We start from the raw sequence: 19,172 nt of genomic DNA, 5'->3' as shown, positions 1-19,172 counted from the left end.
CAACATGGTGGAGTTGTCAGGTCCCATTAGTCTCTCTCACCATGGTAGCAAGACGTTGGGTCAGCTGGCTGTCACATCTCTCCAACTGCGATGGCAAGGTGGTGAAGCTTCTAGGCCTACGCTTGATTCGGTCCAGCGTTAGCTGCCATACCTCTCTCACCGCGATGGCAAAACGGTGGAACTACTGGGCACGATCCGGGCTGGTTGTGGCTGTCTCATCTCTCTCACCGTCCTCACAAGATGGTAAGACGGTGGAACTTCCAGGTTCGAACTTCCAGAGGCGGCCACGTTTAAGAGTGGAAAGGAACAATCACCGTCTGTCACGACACTGGCAAAGCTTGTCATAGCACCACGTCTTGTGGACAGGAACATAGCAAACTGTCTGAAAGGATCGTCTGCACGTCTTGTGTATGGAATTGATCAACCCCAGTCTCTCCAACAGCTTGTCAGTTTGATCTCCACGTCCTGCGGACAGGGCCAATCCGAATCTGTCATGGCTCCACATCTTGTGGATGGGAACAATTGCTAGCATGTCAGTTTGATCTCCACGTCCTGCGGACAGGACTAATCACAATCTGTCTCTCCACTGGCCATAGAGAGCTTGTCACAACCAGAGTTTGGGCTACACCACTTGTGGACGGGAACAACTGCAATCTGTTGCTCTGCTGGAAACATACAGTTTGTCACAGCCAGAATTTGAGCTCCACGTCTTGTGGACAGGCCCAATCACAATCTGTCTCTCCACCAGCCACAAACAGCTTGTCACAGCAAGACTATGAGCTACATGTTTTGCTGTATTGGAGTACATATGACCTGTCACAACCTGTCACAACCTGTTATTGGTTTGGCCACAAAAAAAAAGAAGTCCTTGCGTACATTTCTTTGCCATGATTGTTATTTATATACAAATTTTTACAAGCACATGTATCTAATGTCAGAATGCGAGCATTAACATGATTATAGAAATACATTGTACATCCATTCCAAACTTAGTTTTATAGCCAATTACAATCAAATTCAGCTTCAAATACAGTGGTCTTCATTGTTGCAAGACTGATTATATGATAGACAGCGGTGATATACGGTTAGCCCAATGAGCTCATGACACCACAAAATGCAACATGCAATATTTAGCACAAGGAGGTTACCCACAGGAGACTAAGAGTTCACACATCCTGCTTTCTTAATAAGACGAGGATCCAAGCTAGAGTTTTGATAAATGCACAGTCAGATCTGTTACCAGGGTGAGGACACATCAGTTCACTTTCCCAAGAGGAACCTGGAATGAAAAAGAAGACATAAATTAACGCCAAGATACAAAATCTGTGAAGAAGGAGGCAGCCATTATTAACAGTCACTTGAAAGCAGGTAGCTACCGGTACTTAGTCAGTCTAAACCTCACCATTCTCCCCTAGCCTGCACAGCCTCTCCCCTCTGCATCCAGTGTGCAGAGTGTCCCTCAAACTCAGTAGTTGAAAAAGGATGTGATTATATCAGACTAAACCTTACCATTCTCCCCTAGCCTGTACGGCCTCCTTCCTAACCAGTCGTTTCTTGTCATCTAACACAGCAGCCAGGTCCCTTGTCACCACTCTCTGATGGGGGACCAGTTTGTGGATCGGGAGGGTCGTCAGCATCCCTAGACACTGGAGGCTGGAGATGCGCACTTTCTGCAGAAATACAAATTGATACTGTAGTTGATACTATTGTAGCTGCTAGGTCAAGAACCACTCTATTTGGACTAGACTGACATTCATTGACACAAAGGGTAATCTATCCATCAAGTACATGTAGCTTACCATGCTGTCTTGATACTTTGCTAGTTTGAGCATCAGTGGAATGAGGGAGTCGACATAGGAGGTGAGGACTTCTGGTGCATCATGGATCAGATCATACAGAGTGTTCAAGGTGGACAACCACAAATTGGTATCTTGGCACTGAAGTGACTGTACCATCAGGGGTAGCAGCTGAAATGAATAATGCTTATGCGTGTAACATTTTTAAAAACCACTTCAACTTATCAAAGGTACGTCATTCCAAATGTATAAAATGAACTTGCGTAAGCAACTGAGCTGTCTGGCCATGTTTATACAAAGTTGTTCTAATGATGGGGGACAAAACTGTCCTCAAAATGATACCAGCTCTATATATTGTTTCTAAAGTACTTACTGGTGGAAGTTCACTTAGTAGGACTTGACGAGGGACAAACCGCAACAGGAATGCCAAAGCATTTAGATAATTTGGCTTTCGCTCTGAAAGGATTAGATGGAAAGTTAGGTGTACAATGTAGAATTCAAACCTCAATTTTCATGATTCTGACTTCCATCAGGATTGCTTTACTTGTACACTCTCAAAAACCTAATTGCCTCAACAGTTTCTACTGATAAGACATATTCACGTGAAGTGGGCTTGTGTCACATCATGAAGACATATAAATGTATAATCAAGACAATTACATTCTGGAGCCAGAAGATGTTCAGTTGACAATCGGATATCCGGAGCAGCATTCAAAAACTTTACATGATATGTTCTCACCTAATCTGGTCGAGTTGAATCCCTCAACAAGTTTAGGCAATGTTTCCATGAAGAACCGCTGCCTGTACATCATCTTGACCTGGGCATGGAGAGTTTGGTTCATGACGTCAGGAAACTCATTCAGAACCACATAGAAACCAGCAGCAGCCGCATTTCCCAGGACTTCATCTTCCAAACTTAGCATAACCTGAAAGGATAAAACAATCCCTAAGCAGGAGAAACCTCTACGTCAGTCATAAAATATCTCCATCCATCAAAATGTCAACATGCCATAACTGTTCTATTGACATCCACAGTTATTATCTAGGGTATCAACGAGCTGCTTCTTCAGCCCTACACACGATTCAACCTACCGAGACAAAACGGCACCCTCACCATGGACGAAACCAACGTCCTTAGGATCCATAGGCCTACCGGTATGTGATCATGTCTGACAATCATGCCATACCACAAGCAAATTGAACTTACAATAGATATAAACTCTTGAGCTACAGGATGACCTCTCAGTACGAACGCCTTGGTCAGCCATACCCACAAAGAGAAAGCTCTCGTGTTGCCATCTTTGATAGCGACTCCTAGCTCTTCCTTCAGACTGGTAATAAGATGATTGAATTTATCATCTGAAGAAGAAAATATCATTATACAATAATCACGAAAAGTTTAATCAATAAATACACGGTCAATTGTACATCATCATCACAAGGTTAATGCCAGAGAAAAGCAGAGACGAACTTACACAAGCCCTGTCACACTGATGGAGACTTACCTTGCTGGTGTTTGTTGACAAGTCCAGACAAGCATTTGGCAGCAGACAACCTTGAGAACTCATCATCACATGACAAACATAAATCATGGAGGTTACAGAGCAACTCTGACTGCCTCGGAATTTCAGTCTGAAAAAACAAATAATTTCAGTTCAGTTACATGTACATATTCTTTTTGACACAAAAATTAGTAGCTTACATGGAGAAGGGCTTTTAGTTTGTAGCATTTTCTAACCAACTTGTTGCTTACAGCCAATTTCAACAGAAAGTATATTGATTACAAAGGAATATACACAAAAGATCCCCAGGTTGATACAGAACTTGGGAGTAAACAAGAGACGGAGACATAATCTAAAAGACTCACCTGTTTTGGTAATGCACAAACCATAGCCATGAGAAGACCTATTAATTGTGTCTGGCTTGAAGGGGATGAGACTTGTAAGGGCTTGAAGTGGCTATTGGTACTGGAACCGTTTTCAGAGACATTGCCATCCAGGAAGACCTTGAGTACAGTTTTGGCAAGGTCGTCTGCTTGACTGAAAGAATGGCAAGTTTCTGATCATGACTATTTTCTAATTTAGATGATTGCATAGTAAAGGTTACCGGTAGATGCTAGAATAACAATAAAAATAACTGTTATTTGTATGGCGCCTTTCCATGGTTGAAACCAGGCTCAAAGCGCCGCTCTCCACTTCTCCAAAAGCAGCATTTTAACTGTCTCTTAATTATCTTGTTCTCTAGGATTCTTTTTGGCGGTCACTCACCTAGAATCAAGAGAGCAGACGATCTTCCGCACAACGTCACAGGTTAATTCTAACGGCTTACGGTTGAGCACAGCTCCATCTGCTCTCTCCATAGAACACTGTACACACAGTTTCAATAAATCAGGCAGAGTTTGTCCGATGAACATTTGACGGTCTGCATCATGTTGAATGTTTTCCTTTACAATTCCAAGCAGGCATTCTAAGATTGTGATGGTTTGATCAAGTGATGGACAGGTGGCTGGTTCTGAAATCAGGAATACAGCAAAATAATGTAAACCACCAAATTTCTGCAAATGGGAATGCAGAATAGAAAATGTTTTGAGAAGTTAGAAATGTTTTTCTTACCTTGATTAATCTTGTTTAGGAACGTGACGAACCGTGGTACAGTGTGCTCTGTGATATCGCTGTGGACCGAGATAGCTGCCATCAGATTCAGAACAGTGACTTTGGAATCATTCCCACTGGACTTCATAATGGAATCAATGTCCATAGTGTCTGGAAAATGAATGATATTTTAATGGCCTTAAAGCATAGGATTCACTTCAGCTGTTGATCTATTCCTCGAGTTACTTGACAACAGTCACCTGCTGCAATGAGAACAGATTGAATGAACTCTATAAGGAATGTCACCAATTCTACTTACTGCAATAGACTGGATTTACTTAATAAGAGCTGACATTACATGTACCACTGAACACAATCAGAAAACTGAGAGATTTAAACAGACCCCCAATTGATCTGAAACAGTATTGATGTAAACATTTTGTGTTTGGGTAGCAAAAAATCAACTCACCTATTTCTAGTTGTCTTTCCAATTCTGGCAGAACCTTTTCCTTTACAATCAGTTGATACTCCATCGACATAAAGGCCAGACCAGTCACACTCTCTTTCCTGAAAGGTCAATAACAGCAGCTTCTATACAAGTCTATACAAAATACAGTATATAAATTTGGAACTTTCATTTAGTGTTTTGACAACAACGGAAACTTACCTCAATAAGGTTTTATTTTTTGCCAAAAAGCAAAAATAAAAGGCATACGAACAATTCTAGATTAACATGATAGCAGAATGTTTGTTTTTACAGAGGCAGGTACAAAGTATGTCAATAGATTGCCGCCTACTTACTTTACTGTTGCATCCGCATCATTCAGTGCTAGATTCAGCAGAGCATCTGCCAACAGACTTGCTTCTTCTGATGACATCGCATGGCGCACAGCCAACAATCCAATCAGACCAGAAATACCCACAATCCTCAGCTGATAATTCACGTCGGTTAAGAGTGACTCGAGGATAGTTTTAATGTCGTTTTTATAAGGTAGTATCGGGTTTGAATCTGTGGTCTCCTCATTGCCACCTTTTGACATGCCTTTACATATTTGGATAAATCCGAGTAAAATGTCCAAGATGTTTCGCCGATGGTTAACCTGAAAAGAGAATGGAAATGATGGTGAATGTACCAAGTAAGATACAGGATTATTATTTAGTCAGCAGAACAAGAGGCCAGTATACCAAGTATCTAAATTCCAGTGTGTAAACATTATATATACCCAATCCAAACAGCTACTGACAACTTAAGATGTCTTTTATGAGGTCTGATGCTCCTTTTCCTTTTTGCCATTGGTTTGTAGATTTTGAGAAGATACGGTACTTACTATAGAATGTTTGTGAAATTGTTCCAGTAGTAAAGGAATAACCAACTCCAGGACTTTATCTGCGGCAACATGTGATGAACGTGCTACAGCCTGCATCATCTTGCCACTCGGGAAGACGAGCTTTAGATCTGGCTCACACAGATGGTGGCGACACTCACGGTAAACTTTGCTGATGAATTCGTCAAGAGATTCACAACTTCCACTCTGAAATAAACAAGGCCACAAATGTTAAAGTATTAAAACCATGAGAAATCATGGGACATGCTTCTATATTAACTGGAGACGTTTCAGAAACTACATTCATTTACATCCAGTACATCAATATCTGAATGCTGTCTGGGTTAAACCTAAGTCCCATTGCATGGAAGAGGTCTTTAGTTTTCGCCTGTCATCACGACAACATGCTGGTACATCTCATACTCACTGCCACAGCATCATTGACAAATGCTTTTGTATAGGATGAGAGAGCATCAAGGGCAGCCACCTCTAGTGTTTCACTACTCGCTGTGAAGACCTCTGTCCGTATCGCAGAAACACACGATCCCTGATATTCAATCAGGCGATGAGCACCATACGTTTCACAAGCAGCTGTCTGAAAAGTAGAAATTTTAAATAAGGTATATCTTAAGGTCCAAAAGAAAGAACTGATCCCATCACTGAGGGTGTTTAGATATGTTGTATCAATGTAGACTAGCCCAATCAGGTTTTGAGTCAAATACCTTACATGGTTTTCACTAAATCCAACATCTTTTGAGGCGATGATGTGACCCTAGCTGTCTCAGACTTACCAAAGTATACAACGCCTCCAACTTTGAATTCATCACATCAGAAGTGAGTTTCTCGAGAATAAGTGGAAGACAATATTCGGCAAATAACGGTGTTGATGCCATACACTTTCTTAATCCAAGGACCAATGATTCCTTCTTAACACCAAAAGGGTCATTAGGAGGCTGGAGAATAGAACAGGAAATAAAAATGCATGCTTGTCTGGTTTAGTTAATTTATTTAGATTATCAAAAGTCAACATCAACTACTTCAAAACAATTTGAGGCAATCTGGACAACGTCTTGCATGAAATTGTGCATGCACTACACCACGAAGAACACTGGATTACGTGTGAAGGCTTTTTTTATATATTGAGCTATAAAATGTGACATTACGAAGATTAGAACTAGACTAGAGTCACAACTTGTTTTTACATAGAAACTGGATAAGAATATGCAATACATGTAGCGGTGATATTACTTACTGGAGAGAAATCAATTGGGAAATAACATGATGTAACCTCAAATAATTCCTCAGCAAAGTTTTCTGAAAAGAATAAATAAAATGATGTTGTGACTTTGTTGCATTGCCACAGTGGATCAAGATCGATGTGATAGAAATGCTGGTCAGGATGTGGTTTTTCATCTACATTTGATGATGTCATTGGAAAGGCAACAATCTTTATCGGGAGTTTCCTCTGAGGGAATAGCAAATTTCCTGCTTTGCTACGTAAGAGTAGATAAAAATCAATCCATTTTAATTACATAAATACACTTACGAATAGGAAAATGCTTGATTATTTGCTCAACCGATTCAAACAAGATGATCAAATTTCTTGGATCCTTCTCCCCGTCCATGGCTTGGATGTAGCCGTAGACAAAACCAGAACCCATTGTTTTCAACTCTGAAATAACCATGCAAGGAGAGAAATAGTACAGAACATAAAATATAGATAAGCGAAGGCAAAGAGAGCTTGAAATGTGAGTAATTTTAGAGGAGAGACACTTTACTATCAGTGCTTTGGCACAATGTCTTCAAAACGAAATCAGCCTAAATTTTTTCCTTAACAGATTGGTAATGAAAAAGAATGATGAGCTTTAACCAGAAAATGTAGTTATTTCCATTTACATGTACAGGTATTACTATTCTCAAGAATTTTTCTTGGTACTGTGTAAGGAAACACAGAGACGAAGTTTACAGAACAGAAAACCACCTACCATCTAATTTTGTGGCGAGAAAGTTAGATAGAGTCTGATAAATGTTGCGCCGATCACTCTGAGCCATGGACTGCACCTCCACCTCTTTGAACAAATGTTCAACAACTTTTTGTGCCAAGCCATCGGGGATGTGCTTGAATGTGCTCTGCAACAATCAAAGAAAAAAGAAGGTCAATCACAATCATCCAAAAAGGACAGCCAAGAATACGCAGCTTTCACAACATTTTTATTTTGACAAGTACGATAGTACCTCTCTAATCGGACACTCCTGCTGGCGATTAATGCCAGAAGTGTTATAGACCACCAATAAGTACAAGAGTTCACTGATGAACCTTACCAAAGCGCTCAATCCATAAAGAACAGGTGGAATCACAGAGTGGTGGTCCTTCAAACGATCACAAAAAAAGGAGGCCAAGATTTCAACTGAAACAGTGAACAGAGGTAAATTGTACAATGTTGTAAAGACAAAGATAACAGAAACAATTTTTCATGAAAACTTCTTCAGGTGTTTAGGAATTTTAACAATAGATAGATTCCTTGAGATCAATAGCAGAAAACTGCTTAATATCATTAAAGGCCAATAGAAAGTGAGACATCCTTATACTTAGACATACTCCCTGATGAAATTGATAGAAAAGGTAAACTTCATAACATTATATTACTGGAAATATCTCCCCTTACCTTCTTTAGAAGACAGCCGCTCCTGTGGCAATCTATGCAACACTTCAGACAACAACTGGGTTCCTCTAGCTCGCTTTTCTTTATCTTGATCAGTCAGGTAAACCCTGGAAGAGAAGACAAGCATAAATCCTTTTTAGGAATGAGAAAGGAAGAGGAGGCTTTTGCAAGTGATGGTGAAAGGGAAACTACACTCTAAATACAAATTTTGGTCTTATATCAAATGTTTAGAGTATCATGTGTCTTGCCAGTTGATTAAATTTTGGATTCATTTTTAATTTTATCCACTTCAAAGTTCAATACAAAACTAGTGAAAGCAAGTCTTACCCGAGGAGTTCTATAAGCCCCAGCAATTTGAGACTTCCCGAGTCAATTCCTGAAATAAGAATACATTGCATTGGATTATGTAAATCATTTTTTTCCCAGTTTCCACCTTTTTTTGAACCACATCAGTTCCACAGGGGAGGAGAAGTGATGAGTCGGTGACAAACCAGTCGTTTTACTTACAGTCCAAAAGAATTTCCATGTAAGCTTGTAGAAGAGCACTTTGACTTAGACCTGGTAGGTAGGGCCGAAGGGTGTAGGGGGCCTACTGAGGCCGTTAGGTGTACATGTTCATGTACAGAACATGTACATGGTATATGTACATGAATGCACTACCAGTATACGGGGTTAAGTTAAATACTCATTATTGAAATAGAGATACAATGGCAGTCCATCAAAATGGTCCAGATTACAGTTTATATCTTATTTATTCATCAGGCGCGATAATTACCCGCAGAAATCTGTAAAACTCCAGAATTTTCGTGGTTTATAACAAAATTTTCCAAGGGAGTGTTCCACATGGGCGCAGCCATGATGACAGTTCGGCGAATTGAATTAGAGAAAAAACTAAAGATAAATTAAATGAGATATGAAGTAAAGCACAGACATCTGAGTCATCAATGAATGAAATTTAACTTAAACTTGAGATTTTTTAAGGTTGCAAAAACAAAATTATTTTTGTTTTAAACCAATGAAAATATCTCAAATCGGCGGTACCTTTCCTTTGCCCATGCGCGAAAACCCGTGACGTCATTACAAGGAGAGGAACAACAATCTCGATTTTGGGTTTTCAACAACCATAAAACCTTCTCTAAATCCTTCCCATTTTCTCGAAACAGGAATGGGAGGGTGTATAAGCTCTCCCCGTGATGGCAATGCCACGATAGCCGACCCCACCGACTCAAGTGGAGCTGGCCAATCAGGTAAAATTCACTCCAAAATGACACCTCTCTGGCTGTCTCTCTCTCTGAAAAGTAAAATGAAAAATCATGAAAATGAAGTTAAAAAAACCCAGAAAACAGTTGCATGCTGCATCAGTGTACGACACTTCAAGAAATTGGCCCGGAAGTTGCAACGGTACATTTAGACTATGGTAGACTGCTAAAATATGGAATTTGTCAACTGGCATTAGTGGCAAAGAGCGAGGATGCAATTGCAATCATTCCCGATTCCACATTTTAGCTGTCTCCCATTGTCTAAACCGTACCGTCGCCCCTCCTGGGCCAACTTAAGTGTCGAATTGGATGCTTGGGCCGAGTGTTGTGGTTGTTCTTCCGACCATAAACGATGAAGACCGTAGCGTAAGACAGATGAAAGAAGGAGGCAAGCTCTTAGCAGGCCATGGGCCGAAAATCTCGTTCGATGATGATGACTCTTCTCGTGATGTGTCAGTCTCAACGTCATCGACGGCGACTATAAAGAAGGCCGATTTTTTGCATGGCGTTCTGTCATCGGTCGAGTTAGCTCAGCATGTCATAATTTCCATTGAATGGGTGCTCATCTGGATTGACTGGAAAGAGACGGAATTACAAACCTGTATTTATTATTTCAGGATCAGTACCATAGTTTGATTACTCTTACTGGGATCCACATTTATAACTAATTTGTAACACAGTGACATAAAATTGGTTCACATGCTCCATAACATTTGGCCATCCATGTACATCCAATCTCAGAAAACTACCTGTAGGTAGGCTAATAATTTTGTTTTATCAACAGAAAAAAATCAATTTTTTTCAGAAATCTCTTAGTTATTTCCTAAGTAAAATTGAAGAAAAAATGATGATGGATTTGGAAGAACTGTGTCCTGTCTGCTAGCCAGTTGAAATTACCATAAGGTCATTGATATACTACATTTTCATGATTTTGTACCCATCCCGAAATCTGAAAAGTACTTTTGTCGCATCGGATAGTTGATTTATTAGCAACCAATGAGGATTTGCTACATCATCATGGACATGTTCCTCATTGGCTTAATTTCACTGTTTCATGTAATAAAGCTGCATGTACATGTAAAGGTTGTGATATCCTACATATATTGTGTAGGCACCTGAATTTATTGGTTTTTCATGTGGAGATGATCGGAATACAAAGCATGTGGGCGACAGCGGCTTTGATGTGACATCTATGTTGAAAGGATTATTGCATGTCAAACAATAGAATCTTCTCTACCATAGAGTAGAATGTCTTCCTGCGACCTTTAAGCTCAAATGAAATGTTTTCAATGCAGCATGTGATTGGGTCTCGTTTGAACTGTCCTTTGCTAACGTTCTCTCCTTAAGATCTGATGTAATTTCCTCGCTGATCAATAATCAATTACTGTAGTATTGAACGAATGAACCTTTGAATAATCTCTTAATTCCTTAATCTGGGACCACAAACAGTTCAGTGTGATAGAGCTTCAGAGTGAACTTCACTCTATCAATGGACTTTTTAACACCACTGTAAAGTCCTTTGATATTAAGAGATACATACGTATCCCAATCAACTTGATATTGGACACTCAGCATGTATGTAAAGTAAGCTGGTACAATTACAGCCTCAGTGTGCATTGATGTGTATGGGCGATGTGCTATGTACATGTGATTCCGTTTGTCTTCTTGCTTTTAACTTGCACTGTTGCTCTTTGCAGTGTCCCACATGTACAGTTTGGGCATGATGTCCATAAAATTTCAACATGAGGTGTTGTTACTGTTAGTTTCAGCAGGCTTACATAGTTGGTTAAAATTGATCAACACAGATCCACTGTATGATACAGAAATCCATGAGACCACTTTCACAGATGCTTGAACCTGGCGTGGTCTGTAAAATGTTTACGTGTCCACCAATCAATAAAATGAATGGCAAATATCTAAAACAATCAAATGTATGGGTTGCTTTTATTGCTCTTGGGTCAATATTGAGGCTTTCATGAAGTTGGCAGACTAATAGACCCAAGGGTGATAGAAGTCAGGCTCACTAGAAAAACAAATAGCTGGGTGCCAGGGTGGGTAATATTTTAGTTATGAGAAGAATCTATTCTGGTTTTGTCAGGCTGTAAATGAGGTGACAAAGTGTTATTTGGTGTGTACTGTTGTTGTAACCTGGAATTGGAAAGCAGTAATCAATTACATGTATTGATGTTGGAGCTTGGTGTAACAGAGCTGTATTAATTGACTATATAGAAAGGGGGGGCAACTCCGAAGAATGTGTTTTCATTCAGATTTGGGACAAAAGGGTTTTCTGCCCACCCCCTTGAAAAGTTAGATACTGCCCTGGAAAGTGTAATTCAAGCTAAAACAATAGCCAACGCTGTTTTATTCATTGGCAACAATACTACACTTTCAGCCAAATACAGTAACACCTGTCTATCAAAGACAGAGGTCAAATGTAATGGAAATTGCCAATTTTGGACCAAAATCACTGTCCTTACGGGAGAGGGTGTCTGACTGCTAACAACTGAGTGGTTCACTGAGGGAGGTTCCACTGTACAACTAAAGTACAATATGTACATGTATCCATTTTTCAGTATTCAAGATAGAGGAAGTGTCAGCATTGGTGTGCATGAACTTAAAAGGTGGTGTGATCTTTTGACAGCCGAAATTTCCTTCAAATGACGAAAGAATGAAACTAGCCTTCCGTTGATTTACATCACAACATGCTAATTTAGTTTTCGTCATTGTCTCGTTTCAGTCTCCATTGGCAAGAACCAACCTCTCAAGTGTGAAAAACCAAAATGGAAGAGCGATATTCCACTAACCGAGGGCCAGCTACGGAGCAAACGCGATGAATTCTGGGATACTGCACCGGCTTTTGAAGGACGTAAAGAGATCTGGGATGCTTTGAAGGCTGCTGCTTATGCATCAGAGACTAATGACCATGCCTTAGCCCAAGCGATTATTGATGGTGCCAGTATATCCTTGCCAAATGGTAAGCCTAAGATTTGACAGCTGTCAATATTGGATCCTATTTCAAATTTCTAGTGTCTGAGTTTTGACCAAAAAGTTTCAGACGTCCTCTATGAGGCACGATTCCATTGTCCTGGTGCTTGTGGCTGTCTCTCCTGGAGCAACAGGAAAATATTGGTATTTGGCATGTTTGGCCATCTTACATCAATTGGTCTCTCGTGCTTGTATAGATTGGTAGTTTGTTGATACTGGTACAATAAATATCAATAGATGTCTTATTCTTTGCATTTCAGGAACGTTAATGGACTGTTATGATGAACTAGGTAACAGATACCAACTACCGGTGTACGTACTTAGTGCACCTACAAACCTGATTCAAGAATCTAGCGATACAGATACAGCCACCGATACAGAATCTGCATCCTCAAACGGTACGGACATTCCGATAAAATTCCGCTTGTCCACCGGCAAGGATATGAAACTCATGGTACGAACAACAGACACTGTGTCACGCCTAAAACGGCGACTACATGCCGAGGAAGGTATCGAACCTAGTCACCAAAGATGGTTTTTCTCGGGACGCTTGCTGAGTAACAAACTCCGCATCGAGGAGGCAAAAATTCCAAAAGGATTTGTTGTTCAAGTGATAGTGACCGAACCTAATCCAACCCCGGTGGATAGTTGAGAAAAAGTCTCATACGTGTCTAGGTTCTTAAAATTCTCAAACTATTGTCGACTGCCGGAATTTGTGTCTGTATGAAAGTCGCATCGCTTTACCACCGTCAACATGTTGTGCCGTGTTTTTGGCACTTGTGATCTTTTCTTTGGCTGATGATCATATATCGTGCGTATGGGCATCATCTATCGCCATTAGTAATAGACGCTCATTTTGCACTTGCAATGTCCTGCTCATCTTGTATTGAACTGGTGGGTACTCCTCACAGAGCCGGTTGTCCGTTTCAGCACCTTAACCTTTCAGTATACCGGGTCTTGAAAAAACTCCTTTGAACTGAAATCCACCTGATAAAAACAACAACATTCTACCATGACTATGATCATTTCTAAATTCCTGAAATGGCCACACCTGACAAAAAATTAGTTATCGAGTACTCTACTAAAAGAAGAAGTTTGGTTGAGACTGAGAGACAAGTGTTGTATTGGCCCAATTTGCTTATTAATGTGATGGGAACAATGTACTACTTCGAATCTTGCTTGCAGTTCTGCTTAAATCAGGTGTGTCATTTGGTTGTGTACATCTCATGATAATCTCACATGTACTTTGAATCATGCTTGCAGTTCTGCTTAATTCACGTGTATCATTTGGTTGGGTTACACTCATACATCTGGTGATAGTGTTATTCTGTAACCCGTAATGTATCATTGTAGAAAACTTTAACAAGGGGATGGAAGGTCTATATGTAATTCTAGCCTATTGTGTTTGATCTAACCTGCGTCAACTGTTGCAGAGGAGATATATTTTGTGCAAATATTGCCGCCTTGACATTATGTTATGGAAAAATTTACTCGTTACTTTTCCAAGGGATCTGATAGCATACAGTATCACGTTCTCAGTATGGGCTCTTGACCGGGTTGTTCAAAACAAGTCCTGTCACCAATGCTGGTCTTAACTTTACTTGGCGTTATCTCCTTTAATTAAGTCCATTTGAGTTAATGCCAGCGTTAATGACAAAACTTGATTGAAATAACCAGGCTCTGGTGGCAAATATAACTGCCAAATACTCCTTCGAGGACTTTATGATAGACAGCACCAATTGGCATATACACACGTCCACTCCCTGGATTAAGTGTACATATGGATAAGACTATGGCGATGAATGATTGTGTCTTGCCTGGACTTTTACTGTAGACATTGCTTGGTGCAATGTAAATTTTGTGTAGTCATCTGCTGTGGCTGCAGGAACTGTGTATTTAATGAGGGTGTATCAAATCTCGGCTTTAATGTCAGTAGTTCTTTGTACAGATATTATGAAGGTTATGATACATTTCTATTGAAAAGAAATAGGTTGATAATGTTTGTCTTACAATGCAGCTTCAGCTTGTTAAGACCTTATTCATTATATGGCTCTAAATTTTGGGTTAATTTGCATGGCTGTTTATTTCCTCATGTTCTTTTCTATAGTTCTTTTGTACAGGACATGGGATTTAATAGTCATTGCCTGAATTTTTGCATTCTTAGTGAAGAGTGCCTTCTTAAAGAGACTTTTAGATTGACCATGAAAAAATCTTTGCTCGCTGCTGTAGCAGGTTACATAGGTTCCAAATGATGGTGTGTTACTTCTGACTCTGAGAAGGCAAGGTCACAGTGTACATGATACAATGCACATGTAATGAGTAAAGGTACTCAGTCAGTATTTCTCACTTCTACCCAGTAGTAACACACCTCCAGCGTCCTAGCCTGTACCAGAAATGGGGTACAAAATATCTTTGATTCGATGCAGCAACATAAAAGATACGTTTCAGGTCTGTCTCATGATGCGGGTTGTAATTCTAGTATTATTTTACATGCCTGTTTTGTTGGAGATATTGTTAGTGTGCTGGATGATTTCGATCCAGATCTAGTCGGTTTGAAAGTGTCTATGTTTGTATAAAATTGTGCTGTTGTCATTAATTTGTGCTTGCTTTTGTTGCATTTCTGATTACAAAATATGATAATGTGGTTGCCGAAGGTAAGCCCCTTTCAAAGTGATCGCCAAAACTGGTACATCATAAAGTTCCTCTTGCTTTTGTTGCATTACGCTACAGTCATGTGGTCACTTGTGCTGGGGCTGCTGGAATCAATGGTGAGATATATAACACAGATGAATGGCTCATTGAAAGGTTGTTAGCAAGTTTTAAAAAATTCTTTATGCTTTTTTGCTGTATGTGCATGTGGGTGCATATAAAATATGCCATGATGAAAAGTGACTGTGTAAAATTCCGATGTGTGTTGTTTGGTTGTGCAACTGTGTTGTTTTGCTAGTGTTTTATAGTAGAATGTGGCAAAGCCAAAGTTAGACTTTGTTACGTTTCAGTCTTACACTACAGTCTCTCTGTATGTCAAGGCTTTTGGGATTCAATTTGAATAAATGCTGTTGAAAGTAGGGCTGATATTTCACAAGTATTTCTGTCACACTGTGGCTTTTCATAGGGCTATGGTTATTGGCCGCAATAGACTTACCTGAATCCTTTGTGGCTGGTGAAATTGTGAGGCCAAAGGAAGTAAAAGAATCGGGCAAATCTATTGTGGCTCCCAAGCGGTGCCTACCAAAACATGAAAAATAAAACTGTCATGAACATAACTTAGCTCTCCATTGTATTATTTGAATGTCCTATCTCTGTGTCGTCTGTAAGAATAATATGTGTAAGTTGTGTTGCTCTTCGTCCATCCCATGTAATGGGTTTCTATCCATATCAGTCATAGACATTCTCTTCAAAGACTACACACAAATTTCAACACAATGTACTGATTGGTTTGGGACTGGGTCACACCTTTTAACATAAAATGTTTCATCTTTGTCTAAAAATTTAAAATCAAACTGTGGATCAGCTGATTAATGCTATAAAATACTCAGCTAATGTGTTTTTCATATAATTTGGTAATTTATTTTGTCTCACTGTCTGTCTGTGTCTCTTTGTCATTGCTTACAATACAAATGAAAATGTCACATTCGGAGGCAAGTAGTGTGTAGATAACCTGGTGTCTTGTCTGCTTTGTTTTCAGTTCAGGCTAAGTGGCCTTTATTGCCTCTAAAAACTTTAGTGAGATGATTTGGATCAAATTTTAACCTGGGACTGGAAATTTGTATTTGATAACTGCTCTTGTTGTATAGTGATTCCCTGCTAATCATGCAAGTACGTGTCTATTTAAAAAGATGTCTACTTAATTTCACTTGCTGCTTTTACAAGCATTTTTTCAAGTGGTTTACTCTCTGCTTGCCATACAGGCTTATGACTTATGTTATTCAGTGAATTGTCTAATCAAATTTGAGGGTCTTGTTGGCTTACCATAGGTCCTGTCAAGATTTGTGTCTCTGCATTCTTACTACCCTGCCTTATATCAATCTGTTGTTTGACTTGATGACTTACTTGGGGGTTACAAAAAGGGTTCCCTTAGAAGGACGTCTTATAAGTCTGTCTGTCTGCCAAGGGTGTTCAGTAGGATTCCAAGATACCTCCATTAGTAACGCATGGCAAATGGACGAGATCTTTATGATGCTTACTGCAATGTTCATGTAAGATAATTTCCTGCCAAACATTTATCAAAACAGGTATTCATGTACATGTAATGCTTTGCTAACAGTTTTCTCGCGATAAATGTAGAATTATGTACGTCCTTCTTCAGTGAAAGGCATAATGTCAAAGAAATTGTTTTAATAAGTCAGAAGTACCTTTGCTTAACCTGAGAGGCTTGTTGGGTGCATGTAGTCTTACATCTTGTTGTGCAATACACACTGTTGGATTGAGACACATTATTTTAAGATGGAAGGCCCTGTATCTTATTCCTTGGGTGATTTAGTCAGGTCCCAGTTTTAGAAAGTATGTTAGCTCGTACATGTAACATCATCCTGACATGTTGTTTCATGTACATCAGTGTACATGAAACAACATAACCCAACAATCAGGCCCAGGAGCTGAGACCATAAACTGCGCTGCATCCCAATTCCCAGGCTTTGTACTACCTTTGCCACAGACAGTACGCTATTCAAAAGTCCTCAGGAGTCAAGATGGGCATGCCAGAAGGTTTAATTGAATATTCCAGCATGTAATCGTAGTTCTAGGAAACTGTTTTGACATTTTGCATTTCCATCAATTTCTTACTGAAGATCTGTCAACGCTAATTATCATATATGCAATTTTCTCCACACTTCACTCAGTCGGCTGAGCTGATTGGGTATTGTAATCTAAGTCTTATGATTTATGAACTTGAACGATTGTGTAAATATTCGAAAAAGCTTGAGTCATTCTTGATTATACGTCTCTGCAATGATTGAGTGATTGTCTATACTTGTACATAATAACTATTTATTGCTGAGCTTATACAGGCAATAAGAAACATTCATTTGTAAAGATTAAATCATTTGGGTCAAATAAAATTGACTTTGTCTGTAATGAAATCTCTTGGTAATTATTTCCTGATGATTGAGTTTCTGAGGACAAGTGGTCCCCATCCTGTTCCATTGGGATCCACTTAAAAAATTGTGACCAGAACGAGCCAACCCTGGAATCCATCTTCCTGCATTTGGCCATTTCCCTCCAAGACATTGTCACATCCTGGGGCAGTAACGTCCTCACAAAATGTCTAAATATGATGTGTCTCTTGATCATATTGAAGCCAAGAATATGGAGGAGGATGGAAGAGCTGCTAGGTCAATTCCATCTGGTTGTGACTGTCTCTTCTCTCCCATCGAGTTGGCAAGACAGTGGAGCAGTCCGACTCGATTCAGTCTGGTAGTGACTGTCTCAACTCTCTTGCCTAAATAGCACGAAGGTGGAACTGGAGGGTTCGATTTGGTCTGGTTATAGCTGTCTCATCTCCAGCTCTCTCATCGAGTTGGCAAGACGATCGAACTGCCAGGCATGGTTTGACTGTGGTTGCTTTGGCAAGACGGAGGAGCTCTCAGGTTCTATTCACTCTCGATGTGACTGTCTCTTATCTCTCATCGTGTTGGTAAGAGAGTGGAGCTGTCCGACACGATTCGGCCTGGTTGTGACTGTCTCAACTTGCTCGCCTGGTATAGCAAGAGCGTAGAACTGGCAGGTCTGATTCGGTCTGGTTATAGCTGTCTCATCTCTAACTCTCTCACCGAGCCGAAAAGATGATGGAACTGCCAAGCATGGTCTAACTGTGACTGGCTTGGCAAGACGGAGGAGACGTTATAACTGTCTTAACTCTCTCAAGACGGACAAGCTAGCAGACTCGATACGATCTATTTGGGTCTTTCTCAAGTATCAGCTGCCTGGCCCGATTCGGTCTGGCTGTGACTGTCTCATCAGTCCCACCGTGATTGAAACACAGTGGAACAGCCAGACCCCATTCGGTCTACTGTTGTGGCTGTCTCATATCTCTAAAAGGACTGTGGAGCTGACATGTCCAATTCGGTCTGGCGATAGGTGACTTATATCTCTCACCGTGTTGGCAAGACAGTGTGGCTGTCAGGTCGTATTCGACATGGTTGCGACGGTCTCCTTTGCCTCATATTGTCGCCACCACGTGGATAGAAATTAGACTGCCACAACCATACCGAATTCGGCCTTGCCGTCCAAGCTTCAACTCAGTCTCGGCTAATGTTTTTCATCTCTTTCACTGAGTCCCAGTTTTGTCTAATCCGCGCTGTCACATCTGTCTCAATGTGCCGGTGGAACGCTGCACGCCACGTGTCTTCAGTCTGGTTGTAGCTGGCCCATCTCACTCATCCTGTTAGCACGACGTTGGAGCTCAAGTCCCATTCGGTCTGGTTGTGACCGTTTCGTTTATCGCAAGAAGGTGGAGCTGCTAGGTCTCATTTGGTCTGGTTGTGAGTATCTCAGTGTTGGCATTATGGTGGCGTTACCAGGTCCCATTTGTCGACAAGACGGTTGAGCTGCG

General features: G+C 40.3%; 2 protein-coding genes across 2 annotated transcripts; one reads left to right on the top strand and one right to left on the bottom strand.

Moving 5' to 3' along the window:
• Positions 1–890: 890 nt before the first annotated feature.
• Positions 891–9,517, bottom strand: LOC135489590 (MMS19 nucleotide excision repair protein homolog). Its single transcript, XM_064775001.1, has 23 exons — positions 9,417–9,517; positions 9,151–9,266; positions 8,703–8,751; positions 8,379–8,482; positions 8,035–8,120; positions 7,698–7,842; positions 7,259–7,384; positions 6,965–7,026; positions 6,504–6,665; positions 6,140–6,307; positions 5,716–5,919; positions 5,189–5,487; positions 4,857–4,954; positions 4,409–4,558; positions 4,064–4,307; positions 3,664–3,835; positions 3,302–3,428; positions 3,004–3,155; positions 2,536–2,722; positions 2,170–2,252; positions 1,800–1,967; positions 1,510–1,670; positions 891–1,279 (listed from the first exon to the last, which is right to left on the bottom strand). Exons 2-23 carry the CDS (start codon positions 9,230–9,232, stop codon positions 1,261–1,263), a joined length of 3,048 nt encoding a protein of 1,015 aa, XP_064631071.1. The 5' UTR covers positions 9,233–9,266; positions 9,417–9,517; the 3' UTR covers positions 891–1,260.
• On the top strand, positions 9,487–17,700 carry LOC135489621 (ubiquitin domain-containing protein 1-like). Its single transcript, XM_064775051.1, has 3 exons — positions 9,487–9,622; positions 12,372–12,608; positions 12,880–17,700. The coding sequence occupies exons 1-3, from the start codon at positions 9,541–9,543 to the stop codon at positions 13,269–13,271; spliced, it is 711 nt and encodes a 236-aa protein (XP_064631121.1). The 5' UTR covers positions 9,487–9,540; the 3' UTR covers positions 13,272–17,700.
• Positions 17,701–19,172: the final 1,472 nt, after the last annotated feature.

This window comes from Lineus longissimus, chromosome 6 (genome assembly GCF_910592395.1).
Source record: "Lineus longissimus chromosome 6, tnLinLong1.2, whole genome shotgun sequence".
Lineage (NCBI taxonomy): Eukaryota > Metazoa > Nemertea > Pilidiophora > Heteronemertea > Lineidae > Lineus > Lineus longissimus.
The sequence above is the reverse complement of the archived record's forward strand: the minus strand, read 5'-3'. Positions and strand labels throughout refer to the sequence as shown.